At 31.7% G+C, this 25,421-nt stretch overlaps 1 protein-coding gene across 4 annotated transcripts; it reads left to right on the top strand.

Annotated features, from left to right (window-relative positions):
- Positions 1-378: 378 nt before the first annotated feature.
- LOC121125789 (twitchin) lies at positions 379-18,335 on the top strand. 4 transcript variants are annotated; one of them, XM_071893936.1, is made up of 17 exons: positions 379-518; positions 3,670-3,738; positions 4,228-4,380; positions 4,443-4,808; positions 4,874-4,912; positions 5,431-5,587; positions 5,668-5,964; positions 6,036-6,453; positions 7,695-8,137; positions 8,226-8,540; positions 8,601-8,725; positions 8,782-8,995; positions 9,079-9,362; positions 9,507-9,828; positions 9,893-10,425; positions 10,494-10,648; positions 18,065-18,335. In XM_071893936.1, exons 2-17 carry the CDS (start codon positions 3,673-3,675, stop codon positions 18,123-18,125), a joined length of 3,948 nt encoding a protein of 1,315 aa, XP_071750037.1. In that variant the 5' UTR covers positions 379-518; positions 3,670-3,672; the 3' UTR covers positions 18,126-18,335. The 4 variants fall into 4 exon arrangements, with proteins under 4 accessions (XP_071750037.1, XP_071750038.1, XP_071750039.1 ...); XM_071893937.1 differs by lacking the exon at positions 18,065-18,335 and adding an exon at positions 11,062-11,417; XM_071893938.1 differs by having other exon boundaries at positions 384-518; positions 3,806-4,380.
- Positions 18,336-25,421: the final 7,086 nt, after the last annotated feature.

Below are 25,421 nucleotides of genomic sequence, written 5' to 3'. Positions count from 1 at the left end.
GGTAATAAAGGATATTTCAAGGATTGATATGAAATTTTTTATCATCAACGTCACAAAGGCTTTCCCTCCATCCCATTTCTTCCTCTCTTACTACAACACTTCAACATAAGCTCTCTTTTTCTCTCTTTAGAAGATATATATATAATAATTAAAAATTACATATCAGCTCTTCTAGGTTATATATATATATATATATCACAGAAAAAGATTCGCTTCGTCTTGTAACATTTTCAAAGGCAGGCGCTGTCAAGATTATTATAATAACAAACTTGGAAAATTGTATTAGATTTAACATAAATATACATTTAAATATATATATATCTATATATTTTTTTTTTAATAAAAAGTTGAAATTTCCTTCCTCAAGGAAGAAGAATTCCTTTAGTTTCTTCGAAGATATCCTCGGCACCAGGGGAAAACATTATATAATAACCTTTACAAAATATATTTAAAAAAATCTGAATCGACTTAATACTTTTAGTATCATTTAGTCCACTTCTCACACAAAATTACCTACCGTAAGAATTTATTTTATTCCATATTCAAAAAATCTTTTCAGGATCCAATATGGATCCAGACTTTACTCTTGTGTGAATTACCTTTTTTGTATTTATTATTATATATATAACATGGAGGGTATGTTTTATTTATGTTGACTTCATGTCTCAGTGGTGGATTCACTCAGAGGCTTCCCTAGGATTCGTCTGTCCAAATTAATTATCTATATATCGAGTGTCATAAAAGAATTTGTTTTTCGATTCTTGAACAATTTGATCAGGGAAAATGGGGGAAAAACAAAAAAAAAACGGACTGTGAAAAGTAGAAGAGTAGCACCAATATCACAGGAGAGGCCATGTATAAATTTTACTCCACCTACGCTTGGGATTTACAAAAATCAATATAAAGGATCAAAAATTTAGCTATTTTATAGGGAAATTTAAAAACGAATCAAATTACGAATTAATATTTTTTTTTAACTTAAATTTCACATATATTTTCGATTAGACGCATCGCAGATTATGAGACCCCCTTCAGAATATTTTTGTACGCCTCAAAGCGACTAATTTTAATTTTTTTAGACAAGAAATTTTGAATGTTATTTTTTGAGAAAATACATGTAAATCATCGTTTTTAAACATTTATATAATTTGTCACCCTATAAAATATTCATCGCAGGGTAATATGGACCCCGTACTACTACTTTGCTACTATTCGCGAGAGTATGTAAACCAATACTATTTCTACAAAGCAGAAAATATGTAGATCTGAAGGTACATTTGAGTTCTACCTACCTAGGTCAAGGTGTCAGCAGGCATTTGGGAGTCACTAAAAGGAGAGAACAAAAGTAAGGAATTATTATTACTGTGAAAGCTATGAGTGAATCATCCACTACCTGAAAACTCACTATTTAAACGATCATTTTTCTTCTTAACTTTCAACTTTTAGACTTCTAATAAAAATATTATCTAAGAAATATTTAGTTGATAACATTTACACAGGGATCTCTTCCTTGACAACAGTCAAGTATACTTTAATATTTATTTTCATTTAAATTAGTATGGGTTTTATACACTATACCTTTAACATGATTTAAAAAAATATTTGTAAAATACGTTTTTTGTTTTAGAGTATGCTATTTTCATTACAATCTCTTTTTTTTTTTTTTTTGAGCACATATATGTTGCTCACAAATGTTTTCAATCTATGTACACATCATGTGGATAGTAGATTATACTTAGTTGAAGGGTAAATAATTATAATTATAAGTAACAAATCGCTGTTTAGTGATCAGAGCATTATATCATATACCCTTTTGTTTAAACTAATCGAGAATTGTTTAGAGTAGTTTAAATTTAAACACCCATTCTAATACGAGTATATCCCAGGTATATGATACTACTGCACTGAAACATATTAACGCATAAATCATTTGCATAAAATACATTTTTTTCATGCTAAAAAGATGACAAATAGGTAGATGTAAGTGAGAGAACAGCAATTATTTTACCTTGTGTCTAAGAATTGTACGTAGTACCTATTATTCATAGGTATATAATATTATACAGTTCAAATTGGGGATTAAAAAATTAATGACGTCACTTGTTATTAATTACCCATTATGCATTTCGTTGCATCACTTTAAATAAAAAATGGAGACGTTGATGGGGGCCATCCATAAAATTGTATCTTTTGCTTGAGGGGGCTGATATTCTATAAAGTTGTGTCAACTGTTGTCCTTTATGAAAAGAAAATGTATCTATATATATATAGCATAAATCTCCCAACATCAGTTGATGTAAAGTTATGCGATAACAATTTCCTCAAGACACACTTATTTGCTCTATGATGCCATCTAACAGAAAATATTTCATCTTGACGTCACATAGATTTCTAGGTAAAAAGCGTTGAAATCTACCTGATTCCTAACTATGTATCAAGGAGTACTACTTACCTTCTTCTTTCTCTTTTTTTGCCAAAAATTTACTCATAATGAAAGCTAATTATATATATATTATCGTGCTCTCCTCCGAATACTATCTATCGATGACTTTTACACAACTTATCTACCCCCTCTAAAAGTGTAAAGTACATTATAATCATTAATTATTCCAGATACATACATTAATTGCTACCTTTTGTAAATGACCAAGGTTGCACTGAATTAACCAGGCTATAACATTTTTTTACTCTTATATAACGTCATATTTATTCAAACATGACATATTTAGATTTTCACTTGTAATAGGTAGGATCACCTTTTTTTTCTCCACCCACACAGTATTTCCTCCGTGTTCTCACACGCTTTTAAATGTCCTCTGAATGGATTTTTATTAGGAGAGACGTAAACAATAAACGGAAAGCAAAAGTGCTTCAAAAATCAATTGAAAATGTGTACAAGAACATCCCCTAAAAATCACCCTGAAACAGTCTGTAAAGTAAAAGCAGGCACGAGATTTTGATTAATTCGTTAACTGATAATAATAATAAATGTATAATACAAAGACAACAAGTATGTGAAAAAACAAAAAATTAAATAAGTCATAAAGTAAAGAAATCAGTTATACTTTCAATTCCCAAAGGATTTGAAGATGTGTCTTGCCTTGCTCTGCATCTCTAAATACTCATATATCATAAATCTTTAAAATTTGCTGTTGTATCTATCTAAGAAAAACAAACACACAAAAAATCACCATTACTATTCAAAGAATTATTCTTGATTGAGAGGTTATTGTTCATCATATATCAAAATGCCGCATGCAAATCCCTTACTCAAATATTTTAAACAATCGGATAAGAAGCCCGAATTGAAACCACCAGAGGATGTAAGTCAATCATTCTACTACAAATCATATTTGCTCCCTTCGGAGAAACATAATTTTTTATGAAAAAAAAAAAGAAACTCTAAAAAGTGACCGCAGACAATGCACCACTCCCCCGTTTTAAAAAAAGTAAATTTAAAAACATTCTTTTAAAGAACATGAAAATCGTGGGAAAATAGTTGTTTGATGTCTAGGAATGTTGACCGTACTATTTACTATGTGTGTGTTTTTTTTCTTCTTCTTAAAAATGACAAATGATTATTTGCTCTTTAACAAAATATTGTATCCTTAGACAATATCAACACTATCTCAATTATTATAATGTTTTTGTGAAAAAAATTATTTTTAGGCTATGAAAAGCGGGGAGAGAAAAGCGTCTTTGGTCCTTTCAGATGGCCTTACTATGAATGAGGATGTGGTAAGAGATTTTTCATCATCACATATACTACAAAACACTTTATCCATACATTTCCATTCATTTACAGGAATGGGTAAGTAAACGTTACATAAGGGATTGGGAAATTGACGTCGATTTATTTATCGACCTCTTTACACCGATTATAAAATCAAAGTTATTATCATAAATACTGTTCATATTTATGATAGTAATTTTGTACACTGATGCCATTTATGAAGATGAGAGTCAGGGAATGTGAAAACAACTACGATCAGTTATCATTTGAATTTTCTGCTCTGGGGGAAAAAATGTTCATTTGATGATGATAGGATTTATTTTTAAATACATTTAGACGGTTGTACATGTGATGAAAAATATATATTTTATATGAGTCAAGGAAAAGAAAAACAAATAACTACCTAGATATTGAGAAAAGTATTATGCATCATGATTGAAAGACCTACATATCAACAAAGTCCAGATTGAATAGATTCTTTCTACACCCTTTAGGAATGGGAAAATGAATCCATTCCATTGAGGCCAGAAGGAAAAGTTCCAAAATTGGTGAATCCTCAAGATAAATGGAGTTGTGGAGAGGGAGATAACGGATATGTCATCTTTCAAATTGAAGGGGATCCATTACCAGAGATTCAGTGGTTTAAGGTTGGATAAAAGACTAAAAAAAGTTAATATTAACCGACATCCTCCTAACCTCTTAAAATTAGGGATTTAAAGATCTTTCGGTAGAGCCACGTTACAAAACATGGACAAATGGAGTAGAGAATACAATCATTTTGGGCATTCATTCAGCTCGTCAAGAAGAAGAGGGGGACTATAAAGTATTGCTCAAGAATCGCTACGGAGAGCATGAATTCGAGTTCAAGTACTTTGTGACAGTTGAGGGCGGCATGGATTTTCGTGCAATGCTTCTCAAAAGGAAAAAAGTTCAAAGAAAGGTGGAGGTGAAAGTGCATGACTGGATAGAGACACCCGTGGATCAGGAAGTCCAAGAAAATAAAGTAGATAAAGTGGTTTTGACGGCAAGGCTGTCTATACCTAATGTGAAAGGGAAATGGTATCTTAGAAATGCTGTGAGTGATATAACATAGAAATTTGAATGCTGTATATTTATATATATATTTTTTTTTGATAACAGGCTTCTCTACGGAGTATCAAATCCACAGACTATGGACTTGTAAGAACCCTTTGTATTAATGTAATAGATCCGTGTTTAGCTTTTTTTTCCATATAGTTTTTATTTTTATTAATTTCTAAAAGTAAGTTTGAAAGGTTACCTGATGCTCTATTTAGATGATGTATTCCTACAATAATTATATGTATCATATATATTGTGCATATTCTCTTCTTTGGAAAACTGCCAAAACGTATCTGATTAATTTAAACTATAAATAAAATATATAATATGTACATATATCAAGACGCTAGAGAAACATACAAATTCTATCTAACCCCATACACATACAATAGGGAAATATGATAACTAGCAATGGAATGTATACTATTATTTATTAGACATTAACCAAATAGGAGGATATTTTGTCTTTTTCTCTATACGTATAACTTCAACAGATCTGCCTAATAAAATCTAATGAAGGCTTCGTTTCATGCTTAATCATGGGAAGAATTTCAAACAATATGCTATGATATATGTCTTATAGTTTTGAATAATGATTCCTCTTATGACCTCTCTAGGAACTCCACAAATCTGAGAGGTTCGAATGGATTCACAGAGAAGACTCTTATACCCTTATTGTACACAATCCCACGATAGAAGAATCTGGGAAATTTACTCTTGTTGCCAAAACAGAAAATCAAACATTTACTACCGGAGGTCATGTCGAAGTCATTCGTGAGTTGGATTTTGTCATTCTATTTAAAGTTTTCTTTTTTTGCATGTGATAAGTTATGTTTTTCATTTCATTTCCATAGCACCTGATCCGGAGTTTTATTTCGAAAAAAAATTGATGACAAAGAAAACAGGATTAACAAATAGATCGGTGAAGTTCAATTGTATTTTAAATGAGGCTGGAGCCAATATCCGTTGGACAAGGAATGGAGCCCCTCTTCCCCTTCATCCACGTTATGAACGTTCGGTGAGGGGTGAAAAATTAGGTTTAGTTATGAATCAGCTCGAGTTGGATGATGCTGGGGTCATTGGAGTGGAGATTCTAGAGTATGTAAAAGATGGAGAAGATGATGTAACGTCATGCAAGTTAATTGTTGAAGGTGATGAGGCATTTATTATTTAGAATATATATGAATTTTTAAATTTCCCCAAAATATGTCTGTCTTTCCAGAGTATCCTCACAAATTTACAAGCAAATTAAAGAGTAGCAACGTGGTAGAAGGAGAAGACGCTACTTTTGAAATCGATGTCGAGGCAGACGATGCAGATGTCTCTTGGTTTCACAACGGGAAAAAAATCTTTCCAGATGATAAACGTTTTAGTATCGTGACAGATGGTAAAAAACGAAAACTTGTTCTTCGCAATGCTGGTATAGGTGATGCTGGAGAAATTACTTGTGCAACGAATAAGGACAGCTCTTCTAGTACTCTTCGTGTGGCCCATGATAATAAATTTGTTTCGGAAGTAAGCTCACAAAATGAGGGCGTCGAGCGAGAGTCCTACGTGTTTAATGTTCAAGTAAAGGATCCTTCTGCTCCAGTTGACTTTTTCTTGAATGGCAAAATAATTGTACCCGGAGCAGACACAAGGTAAGACATTGACTTTTTCGTTTTTGATTAAAGTTTTTTTCAAATATTATATTTCTCATTTGATTTTATAATTAAGCGAATAAAAACAGTTTAGAAGGATGTGTTAGAAGATGAATTGCCATATATAGATACATTTAAAAGAAAACAGTTGAGACTGGGTGTAACAACTTGTTTTACAAAAAATATTCTAGATTTTGATTAAAAAAAAAAAAAAAATCAGACAGGCATTGTAATATATTTAAAAATAACATCTCTTTATGAAGTAATAAATTCATTTTTTGGCAATTCTTTTGACATTTTTTTGGGTTTAAGCATACTGAATGACTGTATTTAACATTATGTAGTTCATTGAGGATTAACTTTATCCTATATACGACAATTTTAAAATGAAAAAAATGAGTAGAACAGTTTCCTCTTTTGACGGTTTGATCAATGTTTTAAAACTTAACACTCATTCATTTTTTTTTGAAATAGTTTAATTGATTAATATGTGGCTACCTTTCAATTGATTAACATTACTACTAGTGATAGAACGATAAAATAAAAAAATCCTGATGCCGATTACAATGCGATCCTAGTAAAAATTTGCATGCCGATTTTTTAATATTTTAAATAATACTATTTTTCTATCAGGGGCGTCGACAAGATTATTTTTAGGGGGGCTTGGTTTTTGGAATTTTATGAAAACAAATCAAAAAATTTTAATTTTTTGGCAATTATTTTGAAAAAAAAAAAAAAAATTTAGCAACAAAATTTCAAAAATGGAATTTAATATATTACATTTTATGAAAAAAAAATTCAAATATACATTTTGATATTTAAAACTTTTTCAAAAATCTACAACTATTCACAAAAAATTCCAAAAATCCATTTCTATTCCAAAAGATTAATTTTTTCGGAATTTTTTTTTCCAAAATCCTCGTTTATTCACAAAAAAATTTAATTAAATTTCAAATATTTAATTTTTTAGTTAAATGGCAAAATTCTTTAATTTGTTGGGGAGGGTGGCTATTGTAATTCATAACTTCAAAAAGTAATAAATAGTTCAATACATGTAATAAATAAGAATTGGAATCGCGAATAAAACATTATTTTCCCGATACCGATTCCAGAAAAAACGCCGGTTCTCCGATTTCCGATTCTGATTAATGTTTACATCACTAATTGTTACTATTACTTACCAAGACAGAAATTTTATTTTTTCACACAAATACACAATATTAATTTTTTTTTTTTTGTAGAATGGAAGTGAAGCAAATGGGTGATGGGAAGCACCAGCTCATTGTCCATTATATTACAATGGAGGACTATGGTCAAATTGAGGCCAGAACCCCCACAAACCATGGTGACAAAACAGTGTCTTGCACTGGCAGTTTTAATGTCATCATGGGTGAAAAAGCTCCCAAGTTAGGGGACTGTGGTCCTGTATCTGGCGTAGCTCATAAAGATTGTAATTGGGGCGTTTCTTATGCAGTAGAGGGTTATAAGCAATCGGATATTGAGCTCTCAGTTTTCAAGGACGGGAAGGAAGTCAAGGTGGGTCAGGATGTAAACATCAATTTCCATGGGGATCGTGTGGATTTGAATGTTATAAATCCTAAAAGAGAAAAATCTGGATCCTATAAAATCATTATTCGAAATGCTCAAGGCTTTGATGAAAGGCTTATTAACGTTAATATCATGGGTTAGTTTTAAAATATGTACTCTATAAACACCGTTGTTCATTTAAGTAAATATTTAATTTGTTTTTTTTTTAATGGTATAATGTCTAGACAAACCAGATCCTCCTAAAACTATAGAGGTGACTGACATTTCCAAAAATAGTTGTGTTGTTAAATTATCACCTCCGGATGATGATGGTGGAACAGAAATTAAGCACTACATTATTGAGGCAATTGATGTGTCTTCTTCCTCCAACCAGTGGTCTCAAGTTGCACAAGCTGATGGAAAGGGTCCAAAAAGTATCAAAGTGAATAATTTAATAAATAAACATCGGTATCGCTTCCGAGCAAGAGCCGCAAATCGTATTGGGCTTTCAGATCCACATGAAATTAGTGGCCAAGATATAATCATCAAAGATCCTTGGGGTATATTTTAAAATCATATTCCATGTTTCTAATGTCTACATTTATGCATACGTATTGCAGATGAACCCGATAAGCCTGGCCGGCCTAGTGTTTTAGATTGGAGTTCAAATAGTTGTGACCTAGCTTGGGCCCTACCAGAATCCGATGGTGGAGCACCCATTACTCACTATGAAATTGAATACAAAGTACTTTTTATACCTACTTTATTTTTTGTTAATCAAGGTTTGATTTTTGTTACTAGGAAAAGAGTATGGGACTCTGGCAACAAGGAGAAATTCTTAACACTAGTGACATTGAAATTAAAACCGATGTCAATGGTAAGCCAATGGTTCATGGCACATGTAAAGGACTAGTTGAAGGAAATGAATATGTATTCCGGATCAAAGCTGTCAACAAAGGGGGAGCTTCTCTTCCTTCGGAGACTTCAGACTCAGTTCTCGCCAAAACTCGCTACTGTAAGTTTAAATATTCAAAAAAATAGTATTCTTAAATAATTATGAATAATAAATTAATTAATATAAAAATCATTTTCTTTCAGTGAAACCTTTTCTACATCAACCTGGAATCTATAACATTGAGATAAAGAAGGGGCGTACATTTCGCTATGATATCTGGTTTGGAGGTGAACCTGCGCCCTCAGTAACTTGGGAAAGGAATGGATCGCTCCTTTTAGGGGATTCGGATCGTATATCCATTGAATTATTTTCAAAGAAAACTGTCTACTGTGAAAAAAATACAGTACTCACTGTAACTAAAGCAAATCGATCCATTGACACCGGCCATTATACAATTAAATTGCTATGTGACGGAGGAACTCAGCAAGTAAAATAATTATTTTCATATTTTACATTTATTCATGCCTTATTTGATTTATTAAATGCGTTAAATGAGAAAATCAAAGTATGCAATGTTTTTTTATTTATTCTGATGATTGAGTATTGATATGAAACCTTTCTTTAAAAATAGGCTACTGGTTATGTTAACGTCTTGGATGTTCCTGAGAAACCTCGCCATCTTAATCCTGATGAAATAAGAGCAGAACATATCAACCTTTCTTGGGCAACTCCTCATGACGATGGAGGAACTCCCATTACTTCCTATGTAATTAAAATGATGGATATCGATAGCGGAGATTGGCTTGTTGCAATGGAAACGAAAGATACAAAAGCCACTGTTAAAGGTCTAAAACCAGGACATATATATCAATTTGAAGTAATAGCTGTAAACAAAGAAGGAGAATCAGAGCCCTGTAGAACCTTAGAACCAATCAAAGCTGAAAATCCTTATAGTAACTATAAGAAAATAATCTTAAATAGGATAAGGTCTTAAGTTAATTTTTTTTTTTTACATAGAACCACCAAGTGAGCCAAAAGAGCCCAATATAGTGGATTTTGATAATCAATCCGTCACTCTCAGATGGCAAAAACCAAGTGATGATGGAGGCCGCCCCATAACTCATTATATCATTCAAAAAAAGGACAAATTTGGAGGTTGGTTTGATGCACTTAAAACAGATGATGCCTCTTGTGAAGCCAGGATCGATGAACTCGAAGCTAGAATTCCCGGTCTAAGTGAAGGAAAATGGTACCAATTTCGAATCATTGCCGTAAATAAGGCTGGCGAATCTTCGCCTAGCTTTGAAACGAAACCTCATCTATGTAGACATAAAAACTTAACTCCATCCATTGATAAGGGCTCTTCGTCCTCAAAGACAATAAAGGTGAATCGCACAGCTATTTGGCAAATCAAAGTAAAGGGGGAGCCTCCACCAGAGTTCACATGGTATAAAAACGGAATTCAAATAGCAAGCACGGACGAAGTGTTGATTACAAGGGAAGAGTATCAGGGAGGTGCAACGGCCAAACTTTGTGTTTCAAAGTCTCAGGTACATCTAATATCTACGTCACCTAATAACTTTTTTGGGGTTTGAAATGTTTAAAATTTATTTGTTAGATGATCGATGCTGGAACCTATAGTCTTGTCGCAGAGAATCGGAATGGACAAGATAAAACAGATTTGGATCTGATTGTTTTGGATTTGATGCAAGAATGTGAATGTGACATGTTCAAAACCGGGGATTTGGAGTGTAATTGCTCCAATGGATTTAGGTAATTAATATCCCCTCATATAGCACTAAATAAATTATTACTGCATGTTGTATTGTGTTATGTAAGAGAATGTTAGATAATTATTTAGATATGGAGATGTGAAACTTGAACTATCTTATTTATTAAGTAGGCGTCAGCATGGAATTCTAGAGACCTGGAGTCATCACGCAGAATTTGTATTCTCATATGAGAGGAATATATTGTAAAAGGTTTGATTGATTGAAAAAAAGGGGGTAAACGTCATCTTTTACCTATTTCCTTCAGGATAGGAAATAAAGAAAAACAAGCCCTTCTGCTGCATGCGTGATTATTCCATGTGTCTAGATTCGCATGACTTGAGTCAGAGAAACTCAATTTCACATATAACAACAGCAGCATCCTAACCCTCAATAATATCAAATTTTCCTATTCAGTGATGCAAGGCCGATCGTCAAGGGAGGAGCGTTGAAATTCAATCCGTTTTAATTTTCATTGTGTCCTTAAATGACCATGGATGATGAAGATCATTATTGTCTCTCTCACTCTTTCTCAATGACGGAAATATTATAATTAATTAATCATAATGATATTTCATATTTTTTTATACTTTTTTCCCCTTTTTCTTGCATACTCTTGATGATTTTGCTTTTCAAAGTACAACTTTATTTTAGCATGCTTTGTACTCACATGCATTTTGCATACACAATCATTACATACCCATGTTCTTGTACTTTTTCATCTACTTAATGTGTACTACATAATTAATAAAATAAATTTGCAATGTATTGTATTTAATTTATGAACCTATATATATAAGTATTGAATTGATATTTGATTAATAGGATCTGTAATTAGAGTTGTATTTTTAATAACCATAGTGCTATGTATATATGTAGCAACAGCATTTAGCTAACCTTTTAGAAAACTTCCTTATACGCATTGTCTATAGCCTATTCTACTAAATGTATATACACCGTGCGTTTGAAAAGTATTTGAATGTTATTAATGGGAAAATTTAAGAGGTAATGTCCGCATTTTTTTTGTATCTTCCGGTTCAAACTTTTGGCTCTATAGTTTTAGATTTGAAGTCAGCTGTTTAGGTTAGATCAAATACTCTTTAATGGAAAATAGAAGCAAATTGAGCTGGTCAAATTAACACCAACATCATAAGCATACTCTCGGTCAGCAACCAGACGGTCTGGAGAGTCAAGAAACGACTTGAAGCTCGAGATAACTTTGGAGACAAACCTGGAAGTGTTCGACCAACAAAACTAACTAACTCTAGAAGCTGCCCGAGATGCCTTTCAAACCAATCTAAGAAGGAATATGACTGAGCTGGCCATGCAAAAGTAATTGCCAAATCCACAGTATCAAGAGCCCTAAGGCTTCAGAAACTATCTTTACTTAGTTATGTCCAAAAAAACACTTGTCTCCAGCGCTGGTAACGCCTCCTGAAGGATCTTAAACATTATGGAAAACGGATCACTTTCTTGTGTGATGAAAAAACCTTCACTGTTGAGCTTGTTATCAACAGACACAATAATAATGCATCCTGGTCGCTTACCGAGAGTATATTCAATATGTTGGATTGACCTGCGCAGACTAGAAAGGCAAACAAACTCCTTTGTTTTTAGTTCCATTTTCCACTTATGAGTATTTAATCTACCCAAAACAGCTTACCTTACTTTTAAAACTATTGCACGCAAAATTTTGAACCAAATTTCTACAAAAAAAAATTCCAAGACTTTTCGAACATTCGGTACATATATCGTATTGTTGGCATGCATGATGATAGGGTCTATTCCTGAATATTGAAGAATCAGGAAGATGATTTTGACCTGAAGAATACTATTCTGACATTATAAAAATCTATTAAGTGGGGTTTAAAAATAGATCAAAATATTGAAGAACCTTTCATGGATGTACCCCTTCTTTACTTCATATACACAAATGTTGATTCTTGTCTCTCTTCCTAATTTGATTTTTTTTTAGAAATAAAGATGATGAACCAATAGACTACTGTGCAGAGAGTTTAATAATGTTATCTACTTCTACATATTATGTGTTTCTAAGGAAGAGGAAGATGTTCTTGGTCATAGGAGAGGGAATAATATACATATTTAGTAATAGTATTTACTAACTCATGTGTATATTTTCAACATGCATTCGAGTTCAAGGTCACCTAGTGTTTTGAGAGTTAAACTTTGATTAAATATCACATATTTCTTTCTGTCTTCTTCTTGTTAAATAGATTTAGCAAGGAATGTACAATGTACATTTGTTCATAACTTGAAAAAAAAACAAATATTTTTCTATAATATCTACAGGTTGGGGAGTATAAAATCCGGAACAAGTAAATACATCAATATCTTGGCAACCCTGAGATCTATGTTCATAAAAGTGTGCTCATAAGATTTAGCTGACAAAACTGTATAATAAAAAATGTGACATACTTTAGATGTCCCCTGAATACGAACGCGATGGGGACATTATTTTGTGCTTGTAACTGTTAAGATGTTACCGATGCTTTCAAGGAGTCTGATGGGTCGGGAACACCTCCAAGGAAGACTCATCGTTCTGAGAAAAAAAAATAACAACACACTTCATACTTCCTGAAGCAAAAGGGTAATGGAAATGTGCCCTCCAAACTACCAGGATCTTAACCCCCTTGGACTACTATGTGTGTTGGAGATAGAGAGAGAGTACAATAAACGTGCACATAACAATGTTGACTCCTTGTGAGGTTACATTCATGAGGCAGTGGTCAACATGGACAAGAAGCTCCTCGTCAAGGCTTGTGCCAAGTAGGAGACTGTGGTTTAGCTTGAGATGGTTGGTTGTTGAGATTGACTTCACCATGGACCCCTTCATGTAAGAGCAAAATACTTGTGAATGGGTGAATTAATTTTGGGATAATAATTGTAATTTATATTATGCTAAAATTTTCCGGATTCCAAATCCCAATCCTGTACATATATATATTAAAGAAGTTCTGTGTCAGTCCTCATTTATTCGGTCCAGTCCAGTATAAGGACCAGTCACATCAGTCCTTGGTACCCGTCCTTAATAACGTCGGTCCCTCGGAAACGTCATCGAGAACCGAACTTAATAAGTTTTAGGACTGATAAGCAGGACTGAAATGGAGGGGACTGCAGTCTTCAGTCCTAAGTAAGAACTTACACTAGTAATAGGGACTAGTGAGTTATGTTCCATGGTAATGATTGCAGATAATCAGCTAATTTCCAAGCCTTTGGGTTATGTTATTTGTATGAAAATGACGGCAATGTTTCTTTACTCTTAGACACTTTGACGTACTCATTCATGTCAATTCTTATGATTTCAATAGATAATTGATTTCACCTTTTTTAATTAGCTATGTTACTCGAGGAAATGAAGATACACTATAATAATCTACTATTGAAGGATCTAATCATGCCTGGATTAATACTATTTTTGGTTCTCATTTATTTTAATTCCGCCTTTGTGTCTGTTTAGTAAGATGATATAATCCTTTCAGTCCAACATAACACGTAGTCTTTTAGCAGTCTTATGCCAATATGACATTTTAGATAGATACATGCAAGGTTAATTGAAATACAAGGTTATACCATAATGTTAAGGATGTTTGACTTCCACCACGCTTTTAACATTAACGTCATAGTAAATGAGTGGTTGCGTGTTTTGTCAAAATCTGTTTTTCTTTCCCAGTAGATGGTACAATACATTAAATTGCAAATTCTAGCAATATTGACACCATAGACTATGAGTGATTGCGTGTTTTGTCAAAATTTGCCTGTCTTTCCCAGCAGTCGGTGCAATACATCAGGTGGAAAATTCTAGCAAGCCCGACTTGTATTTCTATTAGGCTTGGATATATTGTATGTTTTTTTGTCAACTGTCGATTCTCTCGTCTCACTTGAACCGTCATGGCTATTTCATTATTAATTCTTTTTGGGAAATAAACGAAGTAATAAGTGATACTACGCTTATGTTCCTTTTTCAAAAGAACAGGAATACATTTTTGGATTGATCCCTTGTCAGTCGTTATATGTGTATATGAATATTGACAATCTTATAATTTCTATGAAAAAATATCATTTTAATAAAAGATGAAAAGCAATATTTTTATTATAATATTATGAATACTTAGAACTTTAATAATATGAATTATATGTTGTATAATTCATTTTAAAAATTGTGGAGAAATAATATAAGACTGATGGTCTGTGAGTAATCAAGAGTAAAATAGATGTTGGTATGATTGACTTATTCAGCTTACTACCAGATGGTTTTGGCCTTTTTCTGTTTACTGTTTTTGAAAGAAAAGTTGCATAATACAATAAAGCTAACGACGTGCTCTACGTCTAGCACGTCATTACTTTTACTGAATCATGCAACCTTTCATTCTAAAATCATTAATTGGTAGTTAGTTAAATAAATTAATCATACCAAATACTATTTATCCTTTAAGTACTCCCCGCTATCATTTTCATATTATCTCTCAATCATTTTTAAAAGGAATTGCATATAGGTAAATACAATATTAATTCATAATATTAAAATAATACATAGTATTTTATTCGATAATATTTTTTAAGTAGTAATATTGTGTTAAAAATGTAGCTATTCACTTTTATTTGTGTATGATAGCCAATATTTCTTCTTTGAAATAATAAAAGAGCCAATATACATATATATTTACACCGAGGGATCAACAAGAAATTACATTCCTGTCCTTTTAGAAACGGAAAATCAGTATTATTAACTTATCACTTATTAGTTACTAGTGGTAGAACAGGGGCGCCTGGAGTAGTAAGTGGGAAGGATGGGCTGTATAAGTCAAAAAGTTGTATTTATTTTCTAAAAAAGGTAATTTCAACAAGTCCAATATTAATTTTTGAAATTGAAAACAGAAAAAAAAAACGCCGACGCCCCCCTAAAAAATTATATATACTCCTGTGGTTTCCCGTATAGTACCCGGCATTTAGTTGGAGTTATTAGGCATCGACGAACATACAAATTTGGCTTTAGTAATAATTTTAAAGGGTACAAATCCTCCATTTTTCATGAGTACTCCCACAGGTAGCTATTTACTCTATACTTAAAACATTCTCTGCTCAAGAACAAAAAATTATAATAACAGATTGAGAAAAAAAATAATTTGATGAGCCAGGGGAGTACTTGAGCTCGTTGCTAAACCAAATCTAAAATCACATTTTTTTTTCTTTAATTATATATATATAAAGTACTTGCCCTTTTTTTTCTTTTCAATATGAGTTGAAATGCGGGCCTGCAAAATTTCATTCATTTTATAGAGTGCTTCCTGTATATAATACTCCCTTTATCATTTATGCTGTATTGGTATATGAAAAAGGAACGTGTTTTCATAAATTATTTTTTGCTCGTTAGTGGCTCTTACGTTGAATCTATGTTACTTATTAAATACTAACAAGATATTTTGCAATAAAACAAATGTTTCACTCAATTCAGTCAAATTATTTCAACTCTATGTATACTTTAATTGTATATCATGATCACATGATGAAATAACCTAGTGTCCTAATTGAAAAAATCCTTTTAGATTGAAGAATGCAAGAGTTGATATTATTATAAATATATTGACCAGTCTTTTAAAATATTAAATAGTTCGTATTAAAATAATCATTGAACAGCTATTAAATACCTATGGAGTTTTAAGTGAAATTAGGGATTGAGACTTTTTAACCATTTATATCGGGTAATTATGTTGTAGGAAAGTAAAATTGAGACAGCTTTTATCCCCTCCATCCGAAATCTCAGTTTTCATATAGTCATTGGACTTGTTTGTAGACACTTTTTTAGACAGGCATATAGAAGGTTAGAGTAAGGTGGTATGCCTAAGATGTATCATTTAGATATTTGCACATGAATTCATAAAAAATATGGTTGTTGGATGCAAGGGATGTACTAAGACTGAAATGATTCCTGAAAAAGATGAAATCACGACCCCTTTTCTACCATACCAGACTGTAATTGAATCTAATTTCAAGTTTTACTAATTTTCACACTGAAAGGGAAGTTTTTATTAAATATAGAGAAGTGGTTCTCAAATTTTATACAGTCTGAGGTCACTTACAATACTAAATATGTACTTGCTAGGGCACTGCCCGCTCCACAACTTAATATTTAGAGCATTTTTACTGACGTCATAAATTATATCATATAGTTGAAGGAGACTCCATTTTTAGGGCTCAAAGATGATATTTTTACTACATAAATGGACAAAACTCCAAGGAATCTTTATTATACTCCATATTTATTAATAAAAAAGACTTATCATTTGTGTAGAATACTACTTTATGTCTATAATCAACAGTGATATTTGAATTAAATCAAAGTAATATGTACTAAAAAGCACCTACAAATTCCTAGATTTGTACAATTACAATTCTTTTTTGATCGATTAGGGACAAGAAAAGGAGGATAATTTGAGAAAAATAACTTATTTTTTCCATAGTAAAAGTTAATTTTTATGTACAATATGGAAATAAGATTATGTAACGATGTAATATCGTATTTTAAAGACATATTAGGGTCAGATATTTAATAAAATAAGTCTTGTTTTTTGGGTAATTTTTTTTATAAAGAGTAAGGTTTAAGTCCTTTTATTTTTTGGTCCTATTTTGACTTCACCTAGTTCTCTATTTTCTTTAATATGAATGAAAAAATATTGTATATATATATATATTATATATTGTCAGCGAATCAATGTTCAAAACACTAATAAAAGGCAAGAGAAGAGCTGACAAAAATTGCATGCGCAGGTTATTTAGGTCCCAAAATGAAAGACATCAAAATTGTGACGTCATGTGGAAACATTGGACAGAATATATACACGAAAGTTACTATAGAGTACATCTGAAAAAGTTCTTGATCACAGAGTTTGAGAACCACTGATAATGAGATAGACAAAAGCTGTAATGATTAAGATGCTTTAGGTATGTATTACAGTTCTTCGTTTCTTTCATAAGAAACAATTGTAAAAAATGGATTTGAATAATCATGGAATCTATTGTTAGCCCTATGATTTAATCCTATTTCTCTCAAAATAGATACTTATATACTATAGTAAATAATAGAATTTCATGAATACCTAATAACCATCTTATGTAACTTAATTTGATCATCATCAACAAACAAGGATATTAGGAAATAAAATTCCTTGTTTCGCCAAAAGGTAAGTAAATAGCATGCAGGTATATGAAAAACTCCGTTATTTTGTAAACGCTCTCGATTAACGGCTTCTAGTTTTATAATCAGGAAGAACAATTATTTATTTTTAACTTACATAATATGAACCTACTAGATACAATTAAGTTTGATTTTATCAGGTGCTCTAAAAAGGAATAATTGTTCCTGTACATGTATACAAAATGACTTCTCTTTATTTCATTCCAGACATGGAGAAGTTGGTGGAAAACACCTCTTAGAAATAGATTTTGGAAATGGATATTTATGATGGATTGAAAAATTACTGCAAACATATAATTAGAATAGTCTTATTCGATTATACATCCTTGAGTGTTCAGTTGCTTTTTTTTGTTTTGTTATTGTTCCAAGAGGATCAAAAAACTGTACCAATTTTTATTAAAATTCATTAAAAACATTTGGCTTGAGTGTTAGTACATGAAAAGTGAAAAATAAATATACATACAATGTGACAAGTCCACTTTTGTGTTAGTAGGTAGTATTAATTTATAATAATACAGAGTGTGACCTCTATTTAACGGGAACGAGACAACTACCCCTCCCTTTAACCCTCCAAACAAGTTATCTCCCTTTTGTTCTCTAACATTTCACTTCCTAAGCCATTCTACCCATCGAACCCTTTACCACCATCCTTTTTTATCATTATTATTGAGAAGTACAGTTAGTAAATGATAGAGGACCAAAGTCATAAATGAATGTTATGGTTGTTTGGAGCTGTTGTAGGGTAGTGCAACTTTCAAGTTCGAATCGTTAAATTATGAGTTTCAAAAATCCTCAAAATTTTAATACTAAATTAAAGACATCTTTCAAATAAACTATATACTTAGCCAGATTGCTCGCCATAAACATGACATACATATAAATATTTCTACTTAATCCCATGAAAAAAAATTGGGATAACATTGAGTTTTAGTAGGCTATTTCATTTGATAATTTAGGGATCGATTTTTGAAGGAGTGTGTACATGATGTTATAATAAATGTCTGGGAAGGGATTTTCGGATAACTTCTCAAATGGAATAAGGTTATTAATATAAAAAAGAAATATTTAAATAAGTTAATTATATCTAATTTTTAATATACTCGTATGTATTATTTCAACATTACAAAACTCAAATAATTGACAAAAGTTTCTGCTCGAAATTGTAAACTGGTTCTAATAAAGTAATCTCTAGAACTAGAGTTAGTTACACTTTGTGAGGCATCTATGTATTACTAGTTTAACACATATTTCCACTGATTGCTTGTGACAAGGAAAGTCAACAATTTCTCATTTCTAAATTCCTCATTGGAAATATTTTGAAGAACTGTGGTGCTGTAATTTGACATTCGCGCCACTCAATGATCTCGGTGTAATCTTTGGAAGAAAGGTTCAATTCGATTGGTTGAATTGAAGAAAAAGGGTCAATTATAATTTAATTAGTGCCGATTTTTCTTTTTTTAACAATCTTTTACAAGTAGGGTTGCATACAATTAATTAACTATTACCAAAATAGAGTAACTCCTTGCGCTGTTGCGGCATTATATTGCGGCGAATATTGTCCCTAGATCCGTGAGGGCAACAATAAAAGTTCGTTGTATATAAGTTATTTTAAAGGAGATTCGGAAATGAAGAATCCTTGGAATAAAAATTGAGAAGGAGATAAAAGTTGTTGTAACTCAAATAGCTATAGGAAAATTGAGGGTGAACTATTGGAGAAAATATCAAAGACGGCTTTGACTCATTAGATAAAAATATTGCATAAGATACTAATATTATTTAGCATTCGTGTATATTTTATAACTTATTAATTTTTGTTAGTTACAGACTCTTCATACGATGAAAAGTTCCGTGAAGGTCAAATAATGTAGTTATTTGTGGATCACAGAGCATTTGATGATCGAGAGGTGGAGATTGAACTGTTTTGATCTCACTAATTCATACACAAAAAAACAATCTCAATTGTAAATTTTAAATGGGATCGCGTTTGATGTCTTAATTGGAAATTTCATTGATTCTATTAATTTATCTTATATGTTTGTTTGTGCATGTTTCGATTGAATGCTATTCTTTTTGATATTTATCAATTTTTAAATATACGTTTTCTAATTTTAACCTGTAATTTTTTAGAAAATAACATACCTATTTTGGTCATCAATTTTATTTACTAAATAAAAGTAAGTATGAATGATTAGGAAATGTTATTTATTAAATTTAGGCGTATATTTGAATATTTTTATTTCATATCAGATGAATTATCTTTTGGTTCTCCCCAAACCATAGGCATACCAAACTACATCGTTTCCCCGTATTGTATTGACTTAAAAATAGTCTATAAGAATTACACACTTTGTAAAGTGCCCTCAATTTATCCTGATTGCCATTAGCATTTTAAAATATGGCATGTAAGCTTTCTTTATTAAAGAATTTATATCAATCCTCTGACCTTTGAACGTGTAATACCCATATACAGGGTGGACAAGGTAAATTCGGAATAACTTGAACAGCTAATTATGAAACTTGTATGAGAGATAGAAATATTAATTTTAATTCATTTAAAAACCATATTAAATGTAAAATGAATATTTATAATACAAGCCTTCGTTCTCGACTGCGATCTCTACACGGCGCCTGAATGCCTTGCATGCCACTGGTACCCCGTGCAGATCCAGGTCCTTCATCGTATTGACGATGGAGGCCTTCTAGGCTGCAATTGAGGCATGATTATTCTAGCAGGCTCTCCCCCCTGCCCTACAAGTAAAAATCACATGGATTGAGGTCCGGGCTGTTTGGTGGCCAATAGAATGGAGGACAAAAATCCAACACATTTTGTCCTAATAACTCTTGGTCAATCTTGGCCTTATGGGCAAGTGCTAAGTTTTGCTGAAGTGTATATGGTTTCCCATTAGTGACCTCAATCATGTATATGATGACCCCGTCCTTGATAACGTCCTTGTAAACCTCCTTGGTCACCTTTTGGTCCTTTTGGAAGAAGTGGGGAGACATAGCTTGTCCTTCCGCCAAGACCATAACCGAAGCTGGATTCTTTGTTTTCATGACTGGTTGGACCTCATCATGGTCCAAACAGATCCATCTATCGTTTCTACGGTTATGGTTGTTGTCAATGGTGAAGATTTTCTCGTCCGAAAAAAACCACACGTGGACTTCATTTGGTTAATAAGAATTTTACCTTTGCTCACTCCGTCTCCCTTGTTACAACTGATAATAACTGATCTCCAAAACATTCCTCAAATTTTAAGGGTTACCATGTTGATTTTTTTTTAAATGCCCATTATATACAGGATTTTCATCACGCTTTATGACTATAGTTTATTATGTATAATATTAATAATCGATTTTAGGACAATTGTTTAAAAACATTCTTGCCAATGGACAATTTGCCGAACAACATTTTCCCGAATGACAACTTACCGAAGATACATTTTGTAGAAGAACCATTTGTGACATTTCGCCGAAAAATTATATTTATATTGATTTATTTTAATTCAATTTTAAATTCCATGTATAATGATTTATTTTAATTCAATTTTAGATTCCATGTATAATGATTTATTTTAATTCAATTTTAAATTCCATGTATAATTAATTTTTATTTTTCATATCCTATATATATTATACAAGGTGAATTAATGACCTATCGATGTTTCTTCTTCATTTCCCTTAATCAGTGTACAGAATTTCGTTGGTTGAATTATCTTGATAAGCCGCGAACAATTCCCAACAATTAATTATTGAATAATAATTCAATAATTTGGAAGGATTGGCTGACTATCCACTGTTTTTGGGTCTTTTTTTCCGAGGAAAGGTTGCGTCATACAATAGAAATAACGGCAGGAGGAAAATATTCAAAAATATAGATAGCGGACAACAAAATATATAATATATTTTTGTCAAAGTGCACAACTCGCTTTTTGAAATAAACTAAGATGCAGTTTATTTTCCTTTCAGCGGTATTGATTAATTTTCATAAGCGACTCTTATTTGATTTATAGCAGCTGACTTTACATCCTATGAACTCAAAAAGGTATTACATTTGAATTGTATTTTTATATCAATTAATATCAATCAAAGCCCTTCATATAAAGTTTGTGCCATTTCATACTCAGTCATTGATAAAATGATCAATTTAATATACATATAATAATTAGTAATTATTCTTTAAATAATAATTAGCAGTTACCAACAAGAAAGAGTAGCCACCATTTGTTTTTTTTCAAATTTTTCCTTTCTCTTTTGTCAGTCGAGGTTGAGAAGGGATAAAAATATTAGTCGTTGTGAGGTAACGTCGTGTTATTAAAGATTTTCGATATATATTGATAATGAAGTCACTAGCTGATACATATGATGTCATTTATTAGCAAAGATTGTTCCATGTGAATACTTCTGTGTCCAATTCGAACGCGTCCATAAGATTTAGGAATGGATGTCAAACTTTTGGGATCCATTTATCCTTAGTTGCGAGAAATAATAAAAAATTTGCATTACATGAGAACACATTCCTTTAAAAATCAAAACTATTTCATGCAATATAACTGTCTTCAAATAAATACATGATGTATGTGGGAAAAAATATTCATCTAATGGAATTTAGTGCCTCTACATATATGCCATTTATTTATATGTTTTGTTAAATACTTATACATTAGGGGGATTTGCTTTTTAACTTTTTTCGAATTTTGAATCTGACTGATTCGGAAAAGTTGAGATATGGTAAGAAAATCACCTATGTCAAAATTTCTTCGCTCTAAGATCTCATCTTTAGATAGCACATCTAGTTCAAAGTTTGACAGGGGACAAAAGTTCTTTAATTTGTATAAAGATTGTTTTAACCAATAAAAAATATTAATAAAGTATTTTTCTAAAGCTATACTATAGAGCAAAAAGAGAGAACATCATAAAATGTAAAAAAAAAAAAAATGATGTGTGTTTTATGTGAATCATTAAATTACTTTTTCTAACTTTTTTATCTATTTTTGTCCCATAGAAAAATTAGAAAAAAAACAACTTTTTTGATACTTTTGATAGGATAAAAAAATGTGTATCAAAATTATTTTATGAAGAATATATTTAAAATGTTATCTTAATATTTACTTTTTACAAGGTAAAGGGTTTTTGTCTTTTTTCATAAATTGAAAAAAACCACCTTTTCATACATATATATACAGTCTCTTAGGCATTAAATGATATGTAGGAAATGTCATTTCCTCCAAGTTGATATTCTGCTTTTAAGGAAATGCAATAAAACTCCAGACAAACAATATGAGTTGAGAAGGTGTTCCTTGTCTTTTATTTACCAGGAAGAGTTATATCAATTTAAAAATAAAAAATAATGTTTAAAATGGTCACAAGGGTTCCTAATTGATTTCAATCATAATTAGATATGGGTTTTTCATAAGAGCCCGAGGAGAAGGCGGGAGCGAGACATTTGATATACCTGAATTAATACCTTTGTCTGCTGCCTATTTTATGATTTAAGAGGGAGAAAATGAATTAATGCTATTAAAAGGAGAACCTTCTACATTCAAAATAGCATAAGTGCAGGGAAAATATTATAATTATATTTAAATTCATGTAAATTTATTTTATTATCCATTTTTAAATCAATTTACAGCAAAGATAGGTGAGAATTATTTTTTTAGAGGGAGATATTAATAGACCAAAACTGATTAAATATTGAACAAAAATGAAGAAACCAGTAACAGTTTTTCTTTTTTAATCGCTTACTTAGTTTTTTCTTTACACACTTTTTTTTAATTCATTTCATATACATTTCCATTTGATACAATTTATTTAATATGAGTAAAAGGAAAAAGACGGGGGAAAATATAAATATAAATAGGAGGCGCACAAACAAATCCCCTTTTTAATCACAATATAAATATGAGTCCAAAATCTAAACATATCAAAAAAAATTGTTTTGGTTAAGAAAATAAAATTTAAGCCTATGATGTTACGATGTTCTACATAAAGTTGATATTTTTGTAATTAAAAAATTACGTTAAAAAAATAGAAAAGGAAAAACGGCTGTTGTTTGTGGGCCTTCTTATTTTTTGTTCATTATTAGTATTTTACAGCTCTCCCGTTTTTTTGGAATGGGTAAATGGTTTTCCTCTGCTGTTTTTATCATTATTTAACTCTTGAGTAGTACATTTCCTTTTCTATTACATTCAGAACATGATTGATTATTCGTGTGTGGTCATAAAAGACGGAGAGGATTTGTTGCAGAGTTATAATTGTAAGTCTATGTTGGACTCAGAGAAGAATAGAGGATTGACATTGAGGTCATTCTTGCCAATGTCCTTGCATATTTATTTATCCCTCCCATTCCTTGTCAAAGCTGATCTAATGAAACATCCTAAGCTTCTCTCCTCCAAAAAATTATTCATATTTTTTTTCCTTTTTTACATGTCCAATATACGGACGATTATTCCTTATTTAATATGTCGTCCTTGTGTTAACTTATCCCTCTGAAGTAAGCTTGTTTTAAAAATAAAAGGCAAATTAAAAAAAGCATATATAATTATAATAATTTCTCTGCAGCAACGCTATTTTAAATGTAGACCTTAGACCTTAATTTATTTTTGTAAAATAAATACAATTTAAAAAACTGATACGAAAAAAAAGAAGTTAAATACACAAATTTCAACATTTAACCATTACATATTTTCTGTTGCTCCTTCCTTTCATGCGGCGGACGCTTTGCACTTCTAGTTCTTTTTATATATTTAATCAGTATTCCATTCTAATCAAACCTCTCCATCATTAATATTGATCTCTTGAACATCTTTTCCATCCCTCAGGGTATTGCCTTTTTACTAGTTCTTGCCGGGTATATGAGTAACCGTCTTTTTGCTATCAAGGCCTCTATTTGGATTTTTTTGTGTGACTTGACTTTATTGACACTAGCCCATCCCCATTCATGATATTGCCTTTCCATTGTGTATCCACTCTGTCAATTTATTGCCAAGCAGGTGAACATTGGAAGAAGAGCTGCTCTGAATCTACAATTACCAAGGCACAGAAAGCGCTGTATTGATTTACACTGAAGATTTGTTATTTTAGTGTGAGGATGTAGCCGTTCAATATCTCAACCACATACCCGATAATGTTTTCAGATCCCCGTTGAAGCCTAATATCCCCAGTCTACTGCAGCACCCCTTAAAAATTGATACACCAATGTCCGGCCTCTGAGCTTTTCCCATCTTCAATGTGTCCCTTATTGTTTTGAGGTCATTGTCCCAAGTAAAAGAAAATAATGAAGTCGGTGGGTAAATGAATGCTTTGCTATCCTTCCATTTGTTTCGTCTCAATATGGTATAGAAAATAACATTTTTGGATGGGACGATTACCATACCCCAAACTATATTCTCCCATTGTTGTCGACCCCTTCTCACCAAAAATTTCACCTCCCGTCACTCTTCCTTTGCTGTAAGAGGGGACCTTGGGGTACCTAAGATTACAGAAACATTCCAAGTCCTTGGCCACTTCTAGCACTTCTTCAGGCCCTTTAAGACCCTCATTCAAAATGGGCTCCCAACTTCTTCTT

The sequence above is a fragment of the Lepeophtheirus salmonis genome, unplaced genomic scaffold (genome assembly GCF_016086655.4).
Source record: "Lepeophtheirus salmonis unplaced genomic scaffold, UVic_Lsal_1.4 unplaced_contig_486_pilon, whole genome shotgun sequence".
In the NCBI taxonomy this organism is placed as follows: Eukaryota; Metazoa; Arthropoda; class Copepoda; order Siphonostomatoida; family Caligidae; genus Lepeophtheirus; species Lepeophtheirus salmonis.
The sequence above is the reverse complement of the archived record's forward strand: the minus strand, read 5'-3'. Positions and strand labels throughout refer to the sequence as shown.